Source organism: Miscanthus floridulus, chromosome 10, assembly GCF_019320115.1.
Source record: "Miscanthus floridulus cultivar M001 chromosome 10, ASM1932011v1, whole genome shotgun sequence".
Taxonomy (NCBI): Eukaryota; Viridiplantae; Streptophyta; class Magnoliopsida; order Poales; family Poaceae; genus Miscanthus; species Miscanthus floridulus.
The window spans coordinates 14,085,441-14,101,646 of NC_089589.1; the positions used below are offsets into that span (position 1 = coordinate 14,085,441).

Consider the following 16,206-nt stretch of genomic DNA (forward strand, 5'->3'; position numbering starts at 1 on the left):
CACTTTCGTCTTATTTGGTAAATATTGTCCAATCGTGGACCAACTAAGTTTAAAAGATTCATCTCGTGATTTCCAACTAAACTGTGCAATTAGTTTTTTTTTTACCTACATTTAATGCTCCATGCAAGTGGCTAAAAATTGATGTGATGGAGAGAGAGTGAAAAAACTTGGAATTTTGGGGTAATCTAAACAAGGCCTAGAAATGGCTGTGATTTCCGCATGAATCAGTATACAAGTACCCACGTTCTACAATCCACACATGGCCTGACTACAATCAGTTTATTGTCATCACAGAAGAAATAGGAAAAAGATCCCACATTTTAAAAGGGGTTGAAGGGCCCGTTTGAAACACACGAATTTCAAGAAAAAAACATATAGATTTTATAGAATCAGTTTAATTCATAGAAAAAAAATGTAGGAATGCAAAAGTTTTCAGCATCCCAAACAAGGTGTGAATATTTTCAGGAATTCATTCCATTCGACCATTCCAGTGTTCTACTTTCATGATTCCATTTTCCCCCCTTTATTTACACGGTCTACTCTAGAATGCTGTCATGTTTAGCAACAACAAGGTGCAAGTTATTAGCCGTGCTTATCTTTACCTTGTTGGGACAGGCTGAGCAGTGGGCCAAATCATTACCCCCCCTCCGGCGTGACAAGAAAGATTCAACGAAGCATCATGTGCCACTTTCTTTCGCTCCTCCATTTTTGCTTTGGCCTTTGCCTCTTCTTTTCATGCTCGCCCTTCTCGTCGGCATCATATCCCCCTTCTCTCGCGGCGAGCTGATTGCAGATTTGCACTCTACTAGGACAGATCGGCAGCACTGTAGAGAGCCTCGACCATCAACGTACGTAGAACAAAATCATTAGCATAACTGGATGATGATGGTGACTGTTCTTCGTCCAAAGTAACAGGGGAAATCACTAATTGCCAAACGGAAAAGGAAGGATATATGTTTCGTCCAGATCATGCGTCTACGCAAATGAGAACAACAAACGGATCGTAATCCGTGACATGAAAAGGATGGCAGCAAGTTCAGACTCGGGCCGTTGTGCACCACCCAGCTAAATCATTTCTGCTTAGCCAAGAGCCATCTCTCCAAGCACAGCTTGGTGCGATCAAGTCTAACTAATAAACGCATGACCTTTTCCACGTTAGTTAAATACCGAGTTCATTCTTATTGCTCATACATAGGGCTGCATGATAGCAACGAACTAGTTCTCACAGGGAGCGATGAATACGTCCATGTGATGTCCATCCCTCATGATTCGCATGCTACTATTAGCTTTCCTGCCAAAAAGGAAAAAAAAAATCGATGCCCATCATTATCTCGAAGACCATGGTCATAGATTAAGAGTTTGAGTTCTAGATAAAGACACAACCATCTTCAGCATCAAACTGATTATAGTCATAAGAAGCCATATAGGACACTACAGGTTTTTTCCTGCTGCATTTTCGACTATAGCACAGAAGTGGATAATGTAGTGATGTTTTACTGACTATAAAGTCTGTCAATAAGGTGACAACCACAAATCCAAAAGATGCCATTCCCAGGGGATGCAAGTATGCAAACTAACACCAATTGCCAGTGGCATATCTTCCAAATCTCAAACCAAACCGTGTACATTATAGTACTTATTAAACAGAGTTTAGCTATGTATTAAATCTGTATTACAAAAATAATAATACTCCTAATTTAATAGCAAAACCCACTCCATATTCTGTATGTCTACATGAACACAACTGATGCAATCTGAAAATCAAATGTCCGCTATGCTCAAAATGATTGGAAGTTGTGAGTTACTACACCTATACTCAGAAAGCACCATCAGTTCAGTGTAATATTTTATAGCACATACTGCATTTTTGGCAGAATGGATATTATTTTGGACCATTTTGCAGGGCTCAGAGCAAGGATACCTCACACCGAGTTTTCCTAGAGTTTAGTACCAAAATTTGCTTGATTGTTCGCTCTACGTTTCACACATCACAATCACATGGATATTTTGATGTGGTTCTTGTTGTTTCCATGACGATCTTTTTTATGTTAAAAGTCATATTTAAAATCTTAGACCGATGTTTGTAAACTCAGTTCCTAGTGAAATCAAGTGCTGCTCTTCTGCAGTCTCTTCAAATGTCCTCTTTGAAGTCCCAGAGCTATCAGCCTTTTCAAAGCTCCATGTATTGCAGCCTGACCAGCTAACAACTTACCATTAACGGCAGTCATATTGCATCTATTTGGTGCATCAACTTGTCCCTCCCTAGTAATGAAACTCAAATCTCGTGCAAATATTCGTAAAGAGCCAAAGATTGTATACAGAAGAGTTATGCACCCATTCAATAGTCCACTGACATTGTACTAGCACTAGTTTCTGTTTATCTAACGTGAGTAGTGCAAATTAAAGTTTAATAATTTTTATGTGGGGTCTGTGAACACCCTAAGCCTGGTATTATTTCATAGGAAGTTGTTATCAATGTGGAGCTACATATATTCCTTGAGATCTACAGCTAATTGAAATTACTGAACTCCAAGGTAAACAGCATCTGATGTTGCTTCTGCCTTATAATACTTGTCCCTTAAATTTAAGAAGTCTACAGAATGTAATACAACTTATACGATGTATCTAGCTGATCGAGCGAATGTTTTAGCCTGTGATTTTTCAGCATTGGCTTTTCTCTAAGATCTATGCAACTTCATGTAAAGCTTAGTGAGCCATATGTTTGTAATATATGATGTCTAATTGAATAAAAAATACAAATCAATAAGCAGACTAAAATCAGACTTAGAATCACTGTGGTTCCAAACTTCCAATACTTAAGGAAAATTATGTTCCAGTAGGATTGAAGACCAAAAAAACCACCGATACAATCTAAAATACAGACATGTAATATATGCAGCAATTTAATATATTTAAAAAGACTTGATTTTGAGTTCTGCACTTCAATAGGTTATAGGTGTGAAGTTTTTTTTATTCCAAACACGTTAAATAAAAGTTAAAGATGAATGTCCTTCCTGTTTCGGAATTAAGAGGAGTGAGAAAAGATAGCAACACCACAAAAAGAAAGACAGTACAACTCACCTCACAGAACCAACCTCATAGAGGAGTGGTTTGCATGATAGCAGTGAGTATTTGCTGTTCAATTTTATCTTCAGAAAGCCACATACTGCTCTTCTTGCGCAGGAGCTCCTTCTGTTCTGCCTTCTTCTGCTCTTTGAGCTTCTCCTTTTTCCGCCAGCTCTCCAGCTTCTCAGCTCTTTCTTTCATCTGCACACATTATCTCATCTCAGTTACAAATCTATTTGCTATAAACGTTTTCACTTCACTGCATAGTTGACTAGTTGAGCGCTAATGGTGTCTTGAGACGTTGTTCTTAGACATGCTTCTGAAACTAATCAGATGGCCACACAAATCAGAAACTAACAATATATAGCAACTAAGACAGTGTTAAGGCTCGCATTTTAGAAGCCCGGACGGATGAGGCAATTAATCAAACAAGTTGGAAGCGTGCAAGCCTGCAAGTACTGCGGGCAACTGGAGCAAGGGATGGAAGGAGACAAGAGGATCGAAGCCTACGAGGGTCTGGCAAAAGTCCTCCTCGAACGCGCGGCGCTCGGCGGCGCGCGTCTGGGCGGCGGCGAGCTTGGCGGCCTTGCGCTCCTGGTTGGCGATGCGGACGGCCTCGGCGCGGGCGTCGGCCTTCCGCTGCCGCTCGGCTTCCATCAGCTGCACCTCGTAGGCGTACTGCCGCCGCAGCTGGCGCACGTCGCGCGCGTACCCCTTGCGCAGCCGGTCCAGCCGCGCCCACGCCTCCCGGGGCTCCGCCGCGGGCTCCCAGCTGCCCAGGTACCCGCTGGGCTTGGAGAACTCGTGCGGCTCCGCCCGCGCCAGGGCCCGCGCGGAGGCGTGGAAGCCCCGGAGGAGGGGGCGCAGGAGGTGGTGGTGCGGCCGGGAGGAGGAGAGCGCCATCGCCGCCGCAGAACTTTTTTTTTTTTTGGAAAATGGAATCGCCGCCGCAGAACTGAGAACAAGATCGCGGTGGCGGCGGAGGTGGGGAGGCTGCCGGCGCGGAGCAAGCGAAGGAGAGAACAGAACCCTCCTACGGCTGGGCCGTGTCTTTTTCCGAAATACAGCCCGGCCCGTGTGTTAGATGCAAGAGCCCAGTAAATGAAGCAGGATCTGCAGAAATGGCCAACCTGCTTAGGAAATGGTAGATCGGACCGTATTGGACCAAGTTTATCACGTCGCCCCGAAGGTCACGAGCATCGAGAAGAGACGGAAAGGGCAGCGCCCGTCTGTGCCTTTGGTTCGGATGCCTAGTTGGCGTCGAGAGGAGAAGAAAACACCGAGACGCGGTAGTAGAAGACGAAGAGGAAGATGCAACATTTGATCTACTTTTAAAACATTCAGATTTAACACTTGCAACATAGGTCTGAAGACAAATGAAACACTTGAAACATACATCTAAAATACTTGCAAAAACACCTGAAACCCATTGTAAGAACCTACGCAACATCCTGATAAAACATTGGCAACATATGTGTGAAACATATGCAGCATCCAAATAAACACACTTGCAGCGTACGTATGAAAAAACAGACGAAACATTGGGTTTGCGACATACGTGTACAACCATTGCAACATCCCGATCTACTTTTACAACATCCATATAAAACATTTGCAACATAAAAATATAATATCTGAAACACTGAAATATAGGTTTACAATATGCTTTTTTCACCCTTCTTCTTCCATACGACGCGGCATCTGGGATGGGCAGGGCGAGGGCAGCACCGTCACGGCCCATTCTGGAGGCGAGCGGAGGGGCGGCAGGGATAGGGAGGAAGGGGATGGCCGCAGGCACAGGCGACTGCCGACGAGCTCTAGTCGGACAGGGACGGGAAGAAGGGACCGGCGGGGAGCTCTAGCCTGGCGGAGACCGGAAGAAGGGGCCAGCTGAGAGCTCTAGCGGGGCAGGGACCTATGTGATATACATATCATGTTGACTAGCTCATTTAATATGTAATTTGCAGCATATGCATAGCATGTGGAATTATAATTATAATATTTTTTACCAATGGTTGCATAAAGCGATCGTGTGAGCTATGAACTTGTTATTGTGTAAGTTGTTTTATTTTATTTGTATGAGCATGAATGACTGAATTATGAATCTATAATGTACTGTGGCGTGTAAACTATTGTATATTGTCCGTGTAAACTTTATGCAAGTGAGATTGACATATTTGCGTGCCATTTATCTATGAATTTATTATTTCATATCGCAATGATTTTTTATTATTTGATCTTTCTTGAATATACTTTGACGGATACCTGATCCCCGTTGGACGTGAGCATAGGTAAGAAAGCTAAGATCACGAATATGCTCGCGGACAGATAAATACTTGACCCACACCTTACTCGAAGGTGATTATAATCATGAATATGCTTGCGGACGGATAAATGCTTTATGCGCACCTTACTCGACCCGCTGCCATATCTCTACGCCGGACGCCTAGATCAGATCGCTGGCCTTTGAATCAACCACGGGCTGACGGGCATGTTCGGATAGAGCACGCACGCCAAAGCCGCAGTGACCAATTCATTCGTGAGCCGGCGGGAAAACGAGAAAAGCTACCCAATGCTGAAGGAAAAAGCATGGCAAGCCAAACTAGCGTCAAGTTACCCTCGGACGAGTTTTGACAAGCCCCGAAAGTAATCCAAATACGTCACTCTAACAGCTTGGCTAAAATGAGAAGCCAAATTTTATTATTTATTTAGATATTTTATAAAATAGAAAATTCCTCAAAAAAGAAGAGGTCCACAACAACCTTGCTATTTTACAAAGTCAGACAGTGAGCGTCCATGATTGACTTTCTATGACCATAAATTTTTATTTTACATAGTCAGAAAGAACATTTGTTGGAGCCTATTTCTTACTAAACAAATTCTAAAATAGGCTCCACAACAAAAATAGCTAAGCCGTTGGAGTTGATATGTTTTCTCTTCATAATAAAGAGCCGACATCCACACACAATACAATGCCTAATAGACTTGTCAAGTGACGACACTGACAAAATATGAAAATACGTAGTGATAGACAGAGTACTTCAATTATCGACGCATAACTTAACAACCATTATTCCATTTGGGTTAAGCTATGTTTTCTTTATGAGGCTTGCCAAAAACTTATTGACATCTACCGCCTAGATATTGTACATGCCCTAACTTAGGTTCTCTAAAACGCCTTATGTTGATGACTAAGAGTAATTAATTTAGAGGAAGAATGGAACTAAATTGCATGCCATTTAATTAATTAGTTGACCTAGGCAAATGCAATAATAAGCAATTTTCACAAACCGAGAAAACAATTAAAAAAACTGTTGGCAATATATGGAGCATAGCTGCATAGGCATAGAAATGGCCACTCTTGACCAAGAGACACTTCTATCTCAAAAGGAGAGAAGAGAGAACCCAAGGATAATACAGTTACATGAATATGGTTTTCCCGACGACCCATATACCATGTTGCTATGTGCTAACAGCATCCTAGCTCTAAAACTCCCCAAAAATAAACAGCCTAAAGAATGGAAAATGGTCGCTGTCGACCCATCCTTTTAGTATGTACAGTGTAACCTCCCAGCAGTAATTGCTACTCTTTTTTTTTTCTCTAACTTTATAATGGTTAAAATTAGGTCAAATAGTCAAATGATCCGAACAAACAGTAGCACAGCATGACAACAGCTTGGAGAATTTTCATCCAGATTCATGGAGGATGGCTCTCTTCAAACTTGTACCTTCCACCTAAACAGAAAGCATGCTCAGTAACTATAAACCCAGAGACTGATAACAAGAAATCCGATAAGTATCTAAATGGAATATCGGTGGATTTACCTGCCATCACAACTGGCAGTCGCCACTCTAAACAGAGGCAATGAAGTTCAGAAGTCTATCATTGCCATCCGCGGCAACCACCACAACTCCAATTGCCGCTCACAACGGGCTCTAAACCTTGGTCCCACGGTGAGCAATGCCGGTGTATGCGCAGGCCACAGACGGAACATCGTAGATCGGGTGGCGGCTGAGTATTCATGCAGTTGAGGCATGCTACCTCTTCAGGTGTGGGACCATTTGTTGGGAAGTTCATATTTGAAGCTCCATCTTCTACCATGAAAGACATATCATCAAAACCAACTCCTTGTTGAGCAAAGCTTCCGGTGCCGTTAACATCATCTTGCAGACCAGTAGCCATCCCAAATGCATTGTCAAGGTGTGTGTCATCAGCTTCAAGCAGCTCAGTGAACGAGAAATAAGTTTGGGGTTCATACTCATCCATCACAAAGCTGCCACAGCTAGTGTCATTCTGCTGGTGATTAGAAGTGAAATCAGGTGGGGCAGCATATGCAGTTCCTTTGGAAAAATCCCACCCCAATAGTTCTGAAGCATCCACACTGTCAGCCTCCGAAAAAGAAATTTCATTCATATGGCTGAAATTGATGTTTCCATTGCCTGAAGGCTTTGTTGTTGTTGTTGTTGTTGTCACAGGTTTACCAGCTTGATCAAGGTATTCAGAAATTTTAGTTTGTGCTCTTCTTATAGACAGCTTCTGGTTACTTCCTGGGGCAATGCTTGCCGTGTTCGCTGATATATCAACATCCCTTGTTTCTTCCCCAATTGGTTCAACTATTCCATATGAAGCAAGCAGTGGGTCCTGATCTGCTAAAGCAAAAGTCTCCTCACTAGATAGCATAGTTGACAGCAATGATGTTGCAACTGTTTGCTCACTAATTTCTGGTTCAGGCTTTACATAATTATCTGAATGAGGACATGGGGGTATGGCTCTCCTTCGGCACCTACAACATCGGTATCCAACCAACTCACCAAGCCTATCTTCATCAAGTTGCAAGGAATCACCATGAAACCAATCTGTAAGCAGGGAATTTCGAGATGTTAAAAAAAGAACCGAAACATAACACAAAAAAAGATAATGCTCTAAGCTACAGCAATGCTAAATAAACTTACTTGTGCACTTCTCACAGCGTACATACAGGAAATCCAGAGAATAAGCTTTGTCACATAGACAACATTTTGGTTTTATTGACGAACCTATACCATCCTTGCTTTTAAGGATTACATTATTCGCCCTGAACTCACTTCCATCATCCTTGTCATTCTTATTTTTCTTCCATATGAGACCAAAATATGTGATCGGTTGAACTTTTTTAGCCTTCGTTGGTTTTTCTGACTTTGACTTTTTAGCCTTTTTCTTTTGGACACTAGTGATATTCTGAGTTGCCACTTTAGCGAGTGGCTGGGCTTCCACCTTCACGAGTGGCTCGGCTTTCACATTGACAACTGGCTGGGTTGTAGCTTCCACCTTTCCAACTGGTTGTGCTTTAACCTTTGTGACTGGCTCGGCTTCAACTTTGGGAGCAGGTTCAGCAGAATGGGAAGAAGTAACCTTAAATACAATTCTGGGAGCGGCCACTGCCTGTTGGCCATTACTCTTCTGTTGATGCTGGATATAACTTGCATTTGTATTTGTATTGTAACTAGTGAGCATAAGACTCTGCTTCTGGAGGCATAACTTGCATATCAAACTGGAAGTAGCACTGCCTCCTTTGCTAACAACAGATCTTGATGTACACTCTTTATGACAATTACCTGAAAGTTATTTTTAGATAGCAACATTGTCACTAAAGTATTCGATATCAGAAATTGATCAAATATCTTCTTGGATATTACAAGGAAAAAATTTTGGAAAACAGATAATCTAAAAAGCACGGCATATATCCATACCTTGACAAGAGCTGCATTTAACAATATCCCTGCATGTGATCAATCAAAATAGAAAAAGTCAGTATCTCAAAAAGAATAAATGTATAATTGTTAATCAGTATATGAGGCGACGTAGAAAAACCTGTAGAGAACATCCTTCTTGCATGAGGTGCAGGGATAGACTTCTCCCTTGTGAAAGAGATAGGAAAAGACATCTCCGTCAGATGCTTTTACTCGCCTTGGGTATAAATTGGTAAAACAGTAAGAGTCTGGAATTCCTGGAGTAGGCAAGGAGCTAGCCTCAGCATGCTGCTCAAATTCTCGTAACATGTACAGTGGCACATGGTTTTCAGAAAACCACAATTTTCTACTTTCATCCTGATCACTTTCTGCTTCCAAGATATTTTTTGTCAGACGGACAGGAAGATGCTTTTGGTTGGGAAACTTAAGTGCATATCTTATCTTATTGTCGATTATTTTTTTATCACAGAGTACAGCATTTCTGAGGGCAGAAAAGTCAGCATCAGAGCTTTTTCCATCTGAAGGAATTTGATCTGGAGGGATGAACTCCTTCCATCTGATGTGGGAATCAAGATATCTAACCTGAGAGAAATGATTATTAGGTTTGTGCTAAGGTAGGTTCTTTGCAACATCAGGACAGAAGTGCAAACCTGCAGAGCAAGTTGAGATGAAGTCTGGCTTAGTCCAACACATGCTCTCCAGAAAAATTGCCGAGATCGTCTTGGAAAATTGGAACCTTCATGGTAAGATAAACCTGCTATCCTTTTTTTACCGCCTAGTAGGTGACAAAAACACGGCAACTTGTTCATGTCCTGAATACTGATAGAGGATCAAGTAAGACTTCTAATAGTTAAAACATGTAATACCTTGGCGAGCAGCTTTTCTTATGGTTGAATGTAGAAGAGCCCCCCTCTGCAAAGTACGTTTTGTTATATTTCCTCCGGTCCACCAAGTCCAGCTGTTGTCATCGTCAGTAGCAGTACCAGATTCAGACGCCAACAAACGTTTTCTGCCACGCCTTCCACCAGCCCCACGCTTTTGGTATTGTGCAGGACGAGATGCTACCGTCGATGGACCCGGAGATTCCACAGGCCAATCGTCTATTGGCTTCAACCAGCTTGCAGAAAATGCTACTCCACGGATGTTGCTTTCCAACTGCATATAATATGTAACAATTTTTAATACAACAATTGAATTCGTTTTTCACTGCTATTTATGGCAATAACCTTCTTCAGCTAGGCTATTTATCTTTCTTTCAATACCATTTATTGCATATCTAACTTGATTCTCCAAAAGCAATTAATACGCAATATTAATTCCAAAATACAAGTCATCTGGCTTTTCTAGATACATTGTTTAAATTAAATGTTTTTACTATGTATCTAGACATAATGTACATCTAGATACGTAGACGTAGCAAAAGCTATGTATCTAAAAAAGTCAGAACAACTTACAAATTGAAACGGAGGGAGTACTATATATCCACACTCTTTTGTTCGCCTACAAAAGACATCATCTAGTACTTATAATCATACCAGAGTTGTGCTAGTGAAGCACAAGGTGGCATTACCATGCAACTTTTCTATTTTGTTGTATCTGGTATGTTTATCGCAGTGGCTCTATTAGGAGAATTTTCTTTCGAGTGAGTTGCGTTTCACACCAGGTACAGTATTCTTTGTTTCCCTTTGCACTAGGGTTAACAAGCAATTTTATTTTGCACCCTGTTATGTTAAAGTAAGTTTCAACATCATGAAACCATAACAAATCTAATAAAACCTTCATGGTGCCTCATATACATGATTGAAAGCCACGAAGTCTCATGAAAGTTTTATTTCACAAGGTTTTGCTCAAAGCAAAACTTATTGTGGCATACACTGTCGAGAAATGAAAATATATACATATACCAGTTCAAACTGAAACAAGTTTAGCTTTACATGGGGCAAAGTAAAATTTACTATATCTTTCACTACTGAATTATCTATTTCACAAAACACCTTTCCAGCTATTTCTTTGAGTCAAATATCAATGATTTATAGGAACAATTTTTTGTTGGTTTCTAACATTAGAGTTAATTTCATTTATTAGATAAAATGCATGCAAGGATATTATGTACCTAGCTCAAGCTGCATAAGAAACTGAAAAATATTATTCTATTTGATGCCACCTTAACACTGCTGGCATTCACAGCAATATGCTTATCACAACTTAGTTGTAGAATATTGAGAGGTATCAAAGGATGCCAAAAAGAAAATCCTGTAACTCACCTCAAGCAAGAGGGGTATTATAGTTCTGCAGTTGGAAGCTTCTTCTAGTTGTTGACGCCACCGTTCTCTCTGCTGCACGTCTTGTAGTGAACCAACCAACAGGGCACGCAAACTTTCCTCCATGTTGGCTAAATAAGCAGCAATACTGGGGAAGTGGCTGTCAGAATTTTTTATTACACGCATGGTGCTAAGAACTCGAGCAGAACTTTTAGCAGCATTTGTCGTGGTCATGTTAAGAAAACAAGCCTTTTTGTTTCCACTTGCTGAACTTCTGCAAGCAAGGCACCAACCACATCTATCTCTTGGAACTTCAATAAGCTTCTTTTCAGTACTCGGCCAAACAAATTGTGCGACTGCTGAGGAAAATGCTTTCAACTGTAGAACATTGTCTGCAGCCACTTTCCTCTTTGGTTTTAAGGTCAGTTGGGATGCGGAAACCTTACCTTCATCGGATGTTATAACAGCTAGATTGGCAGCAGCAGACGCTGCAATGTTGCCATGATTGTAGAGATTCATGTATGCTTGCGGTTTAAAAGAAGACGATTTTGCTGCCTTGCCACAACTCATGTTTCCAGATCTTTCAGTAAACAGCTGAAGCTGGTGTTTATCTTGCAAAGATGGACGAAATGATTCTGCCTTTGCAGAAACAGTGGATAAATCTGGATGATATATACTATGAGCTGGCTGTGCTTGTGCTATGTTAGACATAACCATTCCAACAGATCTATTCTGATGAGAAATGGAGGATGGCACAAATGGTCCAGAATTTCCATTTCTAGGTGCATTATGTATGTTGTTCTGAGCTGACAGAGCTTCCTTGCAAACTTCAACATTCTTCTCGGTGACAACACCTAATCTTGACATGCATTTTTGTTTCTCCAGGTGTTCAGCAGAGCACACTGTATACTGATTAGCGACAAATTTCTGTTGTGTATTTGTTTGAGGAAGTGCTACTGTTTTACTGTCCCCCCCATCTTTTGAAGTTGTCCAGCCACTTTCATCTTCTGACTTTGTTGGAGTAAAACTCAACATACTGGATTGTGGAGTATGTCTTGTACCAACTTTTTCCAATATTGTTGATCTCTCACTCTGAACTGTACCGAGTAAATGTTTCCAGTATTCCATTATTTGCCTGCATATATCCACATATGCATCTGAGGGAGCAAGTCTCTGGAGGACCTTGACAACATCATAATGATTGTAATATCTTGCATAAGACTCTACATCTGAAGATGTTTCGATCCTGCAGTATTCGATGGAACAAAACATTAAAGGAAGTATAGGACAAACAATAGCAGGTCATGCAAAACAAATCTTTAGTAGACGTATTGTATGATTAATAAGCAAGAACTTACACCAGTAAATAGTTGCAGGTTCCTAAGAATAGCCTCCCGCACATATCAACGCCAAACATTTGAGCTCCTCTTGCACCACGTTCAATTCTTGATGAAGTTGGTCCAAGCTTGTTGACCACACATTCTGGACAGAACCAGTCTCCATGGGGAAGGAAAGCTTTGTTTTGACCAATACATCTCGAATGATATGCCCATGGGCAGCCATCACAGCATACCAAAGTCCCATCCATTCCACATATTCGACAATCATCACTATTGCCGTCCTGAGAAACATCTGCTACAGCAACATCTGGATTTGTTACATTTGGAGCACTTTCAAAGTTCTGTAAATCATTCATCATTTTGTAAGCTGAGGCCTTTGAGGCTCTAGTCGAGACTGCTCTTGAACCAGCCTCCCAAAAGGTGCTAGAATCTATCTCATATTCCATCTCCTCATTGTAGCCTACTCGATCATCCAGTACAGTTTTGAATTCTTCTGATTCAAGGACATGGTCACAGAGTATTTGCAGCACCCTCAACTTCGTGGCAACAGGAAGTTTATAGTATTCGGCAGCTAGGAGGTTTCTAGCAAAACTCTGCCCCCCTAGATTCTTAATGCACCTCATCACATACAGGTACTCTAGTAAGAAAGTTGGCCAAGTCAATGCATCTAGTAATGTCCAATCCAGATACCTGTACACGGTTCAAGGAAAGTGAAATATTGTCAGAATTTTAAGTAAAAAATAAATGCAATACCTATAAAATAGTTACTGTATTTAAAAGGGGGTTGATAGAGTATATGTACTTTAAGCAATTCGAAGCCATCTGAGATCCTTCAGCAGATTTAGATTCAAGATGCCGCTTCAGTGCCCGCAGTAGCGAGACATGTACGGCATCCAACAAGTTATTCTGAACAGCGCAATTAATGGCTGCAACAAAATCATCCAGCCCAAACGGACTCAGGAACAGCTGCACGCTGAAGGATCGCAGGAAGTTATAAACCGAAAAGAGATAGCTTATGGAATCTTCTGGCACAGGAATGTCTCCCGATGACGGGGGCAACTCCACAGCCTGTACAGGTGGGCGTGGCTCGGATGGTTCTTCTTTAGTGAAATCAGATGAATTACTCGAAGATTCGATATCCTCGGACATATCCGAGCCAGACCCACTATACTGCAGCGCATCACAGTTGGCAGGCATCTCGCATCCGTCAACCCTCTGCCTAGTACTTGCTGGCTCTTTCACCTCCGAGGCACTCCCCGACAAAACCAGCAGGTCTAGCTTCCTCTTCCTGCAGCTCACCTTCATGCCTAACGCACCGTTCTCGTTGGGCATGAGGAACTCCCGGAGCTGAGGAAACGCCAAATCCTCAGCATGTCCATCCTCAAACACCACGCTGTACACACCAGCTGTGCTATCATAGGACGCAACCTTCCCAATAAGAACGCACGCATGCCCCGGCACGTGGCGGCCAATGTAACGGCCGACCAAGCACTCCCCTGCCTCCTTGGCGCGCACCGGAAGGCCCCCAGCAGATGTGGCAGCAGTCCCTTGGTTCACCACCCTTCCATCAGTTTCCACCATCTTAACCTCTCCCGCCACAGCCGTTCCCGCGCATTCTTGTTCCGGAACACGGCTGTCATCCACCTCCATCTTCACTTCAGACGCCACAGCCGCTCTCACGCGCTCTTGCTCCCGAATACGGCTATCATCCACCTCCACTACTCTTCCATCAGCTTCCTCCATCTTAGACTCTCCCGCCATTGTCGTTCCTGCGCACTCTTGTTCCTGAACACGGCTACCATCCACCTCCATCTTCACTTCAGACACCCCAGCCGCTCCAGCGCACTCTTGTTCCCGAACATGGCTGTCACCCACCTCCATCTCCACTTCAGACGCCACAGGACCCAAATCCTGCTCTGCCCCCGGATCGCTCCCCACATCCACCTCGCTGGCCATACAAGCCGACAGGGAGCGCTGCTTCTGCTTGCTCGCGTCGCCACCCAAGTCCACCACCTCCATCTTCGCCTCGAGCACCGCGGGATCCACATCTCGCGATCCCCCCGCAATGCCGCCCTGAGCCACCTCACTCGCCACGTGCACAGCAGCCCGCCCTTTGCCCGCGCCGCCGTCCCCGTCCGCCTCACGCGCCGCGGGGCGCTCTTCGCACGCAGTAGCAGCAGCGGCGGCGCCGCCGCCTTCGTTAGCCTCCGCCGTGGGCTCGCTCGCCGAGCCCTCCGCGTCACCCCCACGCCCCGCGGCGCCGCCTCCACCCGGCTCGGCCTCACCGGCTGCGCGTGCCGCAGCAGGCGCTTCCGCCCCACCGGCGGTCTCCGTCTTCACGCCACCAGCGGCCGCCGCCTCCGCGGGGGAGGCGGCGGCGAGGCCCTGCGGCGCCGCCCGATCGGGATCGTCCCGTGGCCCGGTGCCCGCGGCGGCGTCTTCCATGGCCCCCCGGCGCGAGAACCCTAGCTTTCTCGCACGCTACCGAGGCATCCTCGTCCGCGAGTCGAGGGCGAATGGTGCGGGTTCCGACGGGGGCCGGTGCGGATGCCGGGCGCTGACGAATCTGGGATGGGAGCCGCCGATCTCGCGGCGGAGGCGGGCGATTGGAATGGGATGCGCTCGCAAACCCTACGGCGAGTGGCGGCGGCGAGGAGGAGGAGGAGGAATTGGGGGAAGAGGTGGAGATGATGATGGATGGAATAAGGGAAGGGAAGGGAAGGGGAGGAGAAGCACTGGGACACACCACACCAGCGCAGCGAGTGCACGAGGGAAGGCAAGTGCAGGGGCAGGGCACCGAGCGCGCCGCACCCGACTCGTCGCGCCCCAGCCTGGCTCGCGTCGCACTTCCCGGGCGGGCTGCGTCTGCGTGTGCGGGTCGTGGCGCGGCGGGGGGACGTGGCGAAATGGTGAGACGTGGCAAAGTGGTGGCCGTTGGTGGTCTCGCTCTGGCTGGTCCGGACCGTCCGTTGGGCTTCGTTCGGGAGAGTTCGCTCGTATGCGGGTGCGGGTGCGGGTGCGGACGGACCCGGTGCGGTTGAGCGAGCGTGCAGGTGCAGGTCGGGCCCCCTCGTCGTGTCCGCGGCTGCGCGCCGCGTCCAGTCCACAGCCTACACGTACGGCGGCCGGTCGCTGGTCGACGGCCGCGCGCAACCGCGTCAAGGCGGGCGGTGGTGGTGGAGGGAAGGGGGAGGGGTGTTGCGAGTTTTTCAAATTCAAAACCGGTGGAGGGGTCGCCTGCTCAGGTAGTAGGGCAGGGCAACGGTTTGCTGGCTCGCTCGCGCCCTTGGGCACTTGGTCGCGGTGGTGCTTTCCTGGTGGCCGTAGCGTGTGCCCGCTGCTGAGCTGCGCAGCGCCACAAATTCCGCGGTGTGGTGTGGGCTTCGTTTTGCTCTTGTGCGTCCACCCAGTTCTAGTTCTAGGTCCATCTTTGCATGTAATAGCAAGCTACCTGACTCACTCTTTGGTTGAGTTGCTTGTGTACGTGCTTCTTTTTAACTAAGCTAAGATGGTATCCTCCGTATATATACAGTTGGGAGTGTGCAGTTGAATGAACACGATGCATGTGTTGCATCTTAGTACATGAAACTCTGGTGCCAAATTGTGATCCCTATGTAGTATATATATGTGTAGGGTATGTTCACATGTTGTGTAGGATATATAAGGATTCAACAATCATTTACACTAGAAAAGCTATGTATCTAAAAAAAATTTAGAACTACATACGATTTGAAATGGAGGAAGTAGTTACTACACACATCTATAAATATATAACATCTTCTAGAAACTAAACCTAATTAAGAAGGGAC

General features: G+C 44.7%; 2 protein-coding genes across 2 annotated transcripts; both read right to left on the bottom strand.

The window, feature by feature from the left end:
- Window positions 1-319: 319 nt before the first annotated feature.
- Window positions 320-4,102, bottom strand: LOC136486278 (uncharacterized). Its single transcript, XM_066483155.1, has 3 exons — window positions 3,577-4,102; window positions 3,082-3,267; window positions 320-1,291 (listed from the first exon to the last, which is right to left on the bottom strand). Exons 1-2 carry the CDS (start codon window positions 3,967-3,969, stop codon window positions 3,097-3,099), a joined length of 564 nt encoding a protein of 187 aa, XP_066339252.1. The 5' UTR covers window positions 3,970-4,102; the 3' UTR covers window positions 320-1,291; window positions 3,082-3,096.
- A 2,304-nt stretch (window positions 4,103-6,406) lies between these two features.
- LOC136486280 (DDT domain-containing protein PTM-like) lies at window positions 6,407-15,130 on the bottom strand. Its single transcript, XM_066483156.1, has 10 exons — window positions 13,200-15,130; window positions 12,416-13,087; window positions 11,061-12,303; window positions 9,663-9,951; window positions 9,447-9,571; window positions 8,918-9,378; window positions 8,797-8,825; window positions 8,020-8,661; window positions 6,892-7,923; window positions 6,407-6,801 (listed from the first exon to the last, which is right to left on the bottom strand). Exons 1-9 carry the CDS (start codon window positions 14,840-14,842, stop codon window positions 6,950-6,952), a joined length of 6,078 nt encoding a protein of 2,025 aa, XP_066339253.1. The 5' UTR covers window positions 14,843-15,130; the 3' UTR covers window positions 6,407-6,801; window positions 6,892-6,949.
- Window positions 15,131-16,206: the final 1,076 nt, after the last annotated feature.

Coding starts and splice junctions, on each gene's coding strand:
- LOC136486280 (XM_066483156.1), bottom strand. CDS start 14,842: ATGGAAGACGCCGCCGCGGGCACCGGGCCACGGGACGATCCCGATCGG. Junction 13,088..13,199: donor ATGGCTTCGAATTGCTTAAA/GTACATATACTC, acceptor AACCGTGTACAG/GTATCTGGATTGGACATTAC. Junction 9,379..9,446: donor CATCTCAACTTGCTCTGCAG/GTTTGCACTTCT, acceptor CATTTCTCTCAG/GTTAGATATCTTGATTCCCA.
- LOC136486278 (XM_066483155.1), bottom strand. CDS start 3,969: ATGGCGCTCTCCTCCTCCCGGCCGCACCACCACCTCCTGCGCCCCCTC. Junction 3,268..3,576: donor AGGACTTTTGCCAGACCCTC/GTAGGCTTCGAT, acceptor TAATGTGTGCAG/ATGAAAGAAAGAGCTGAGAA.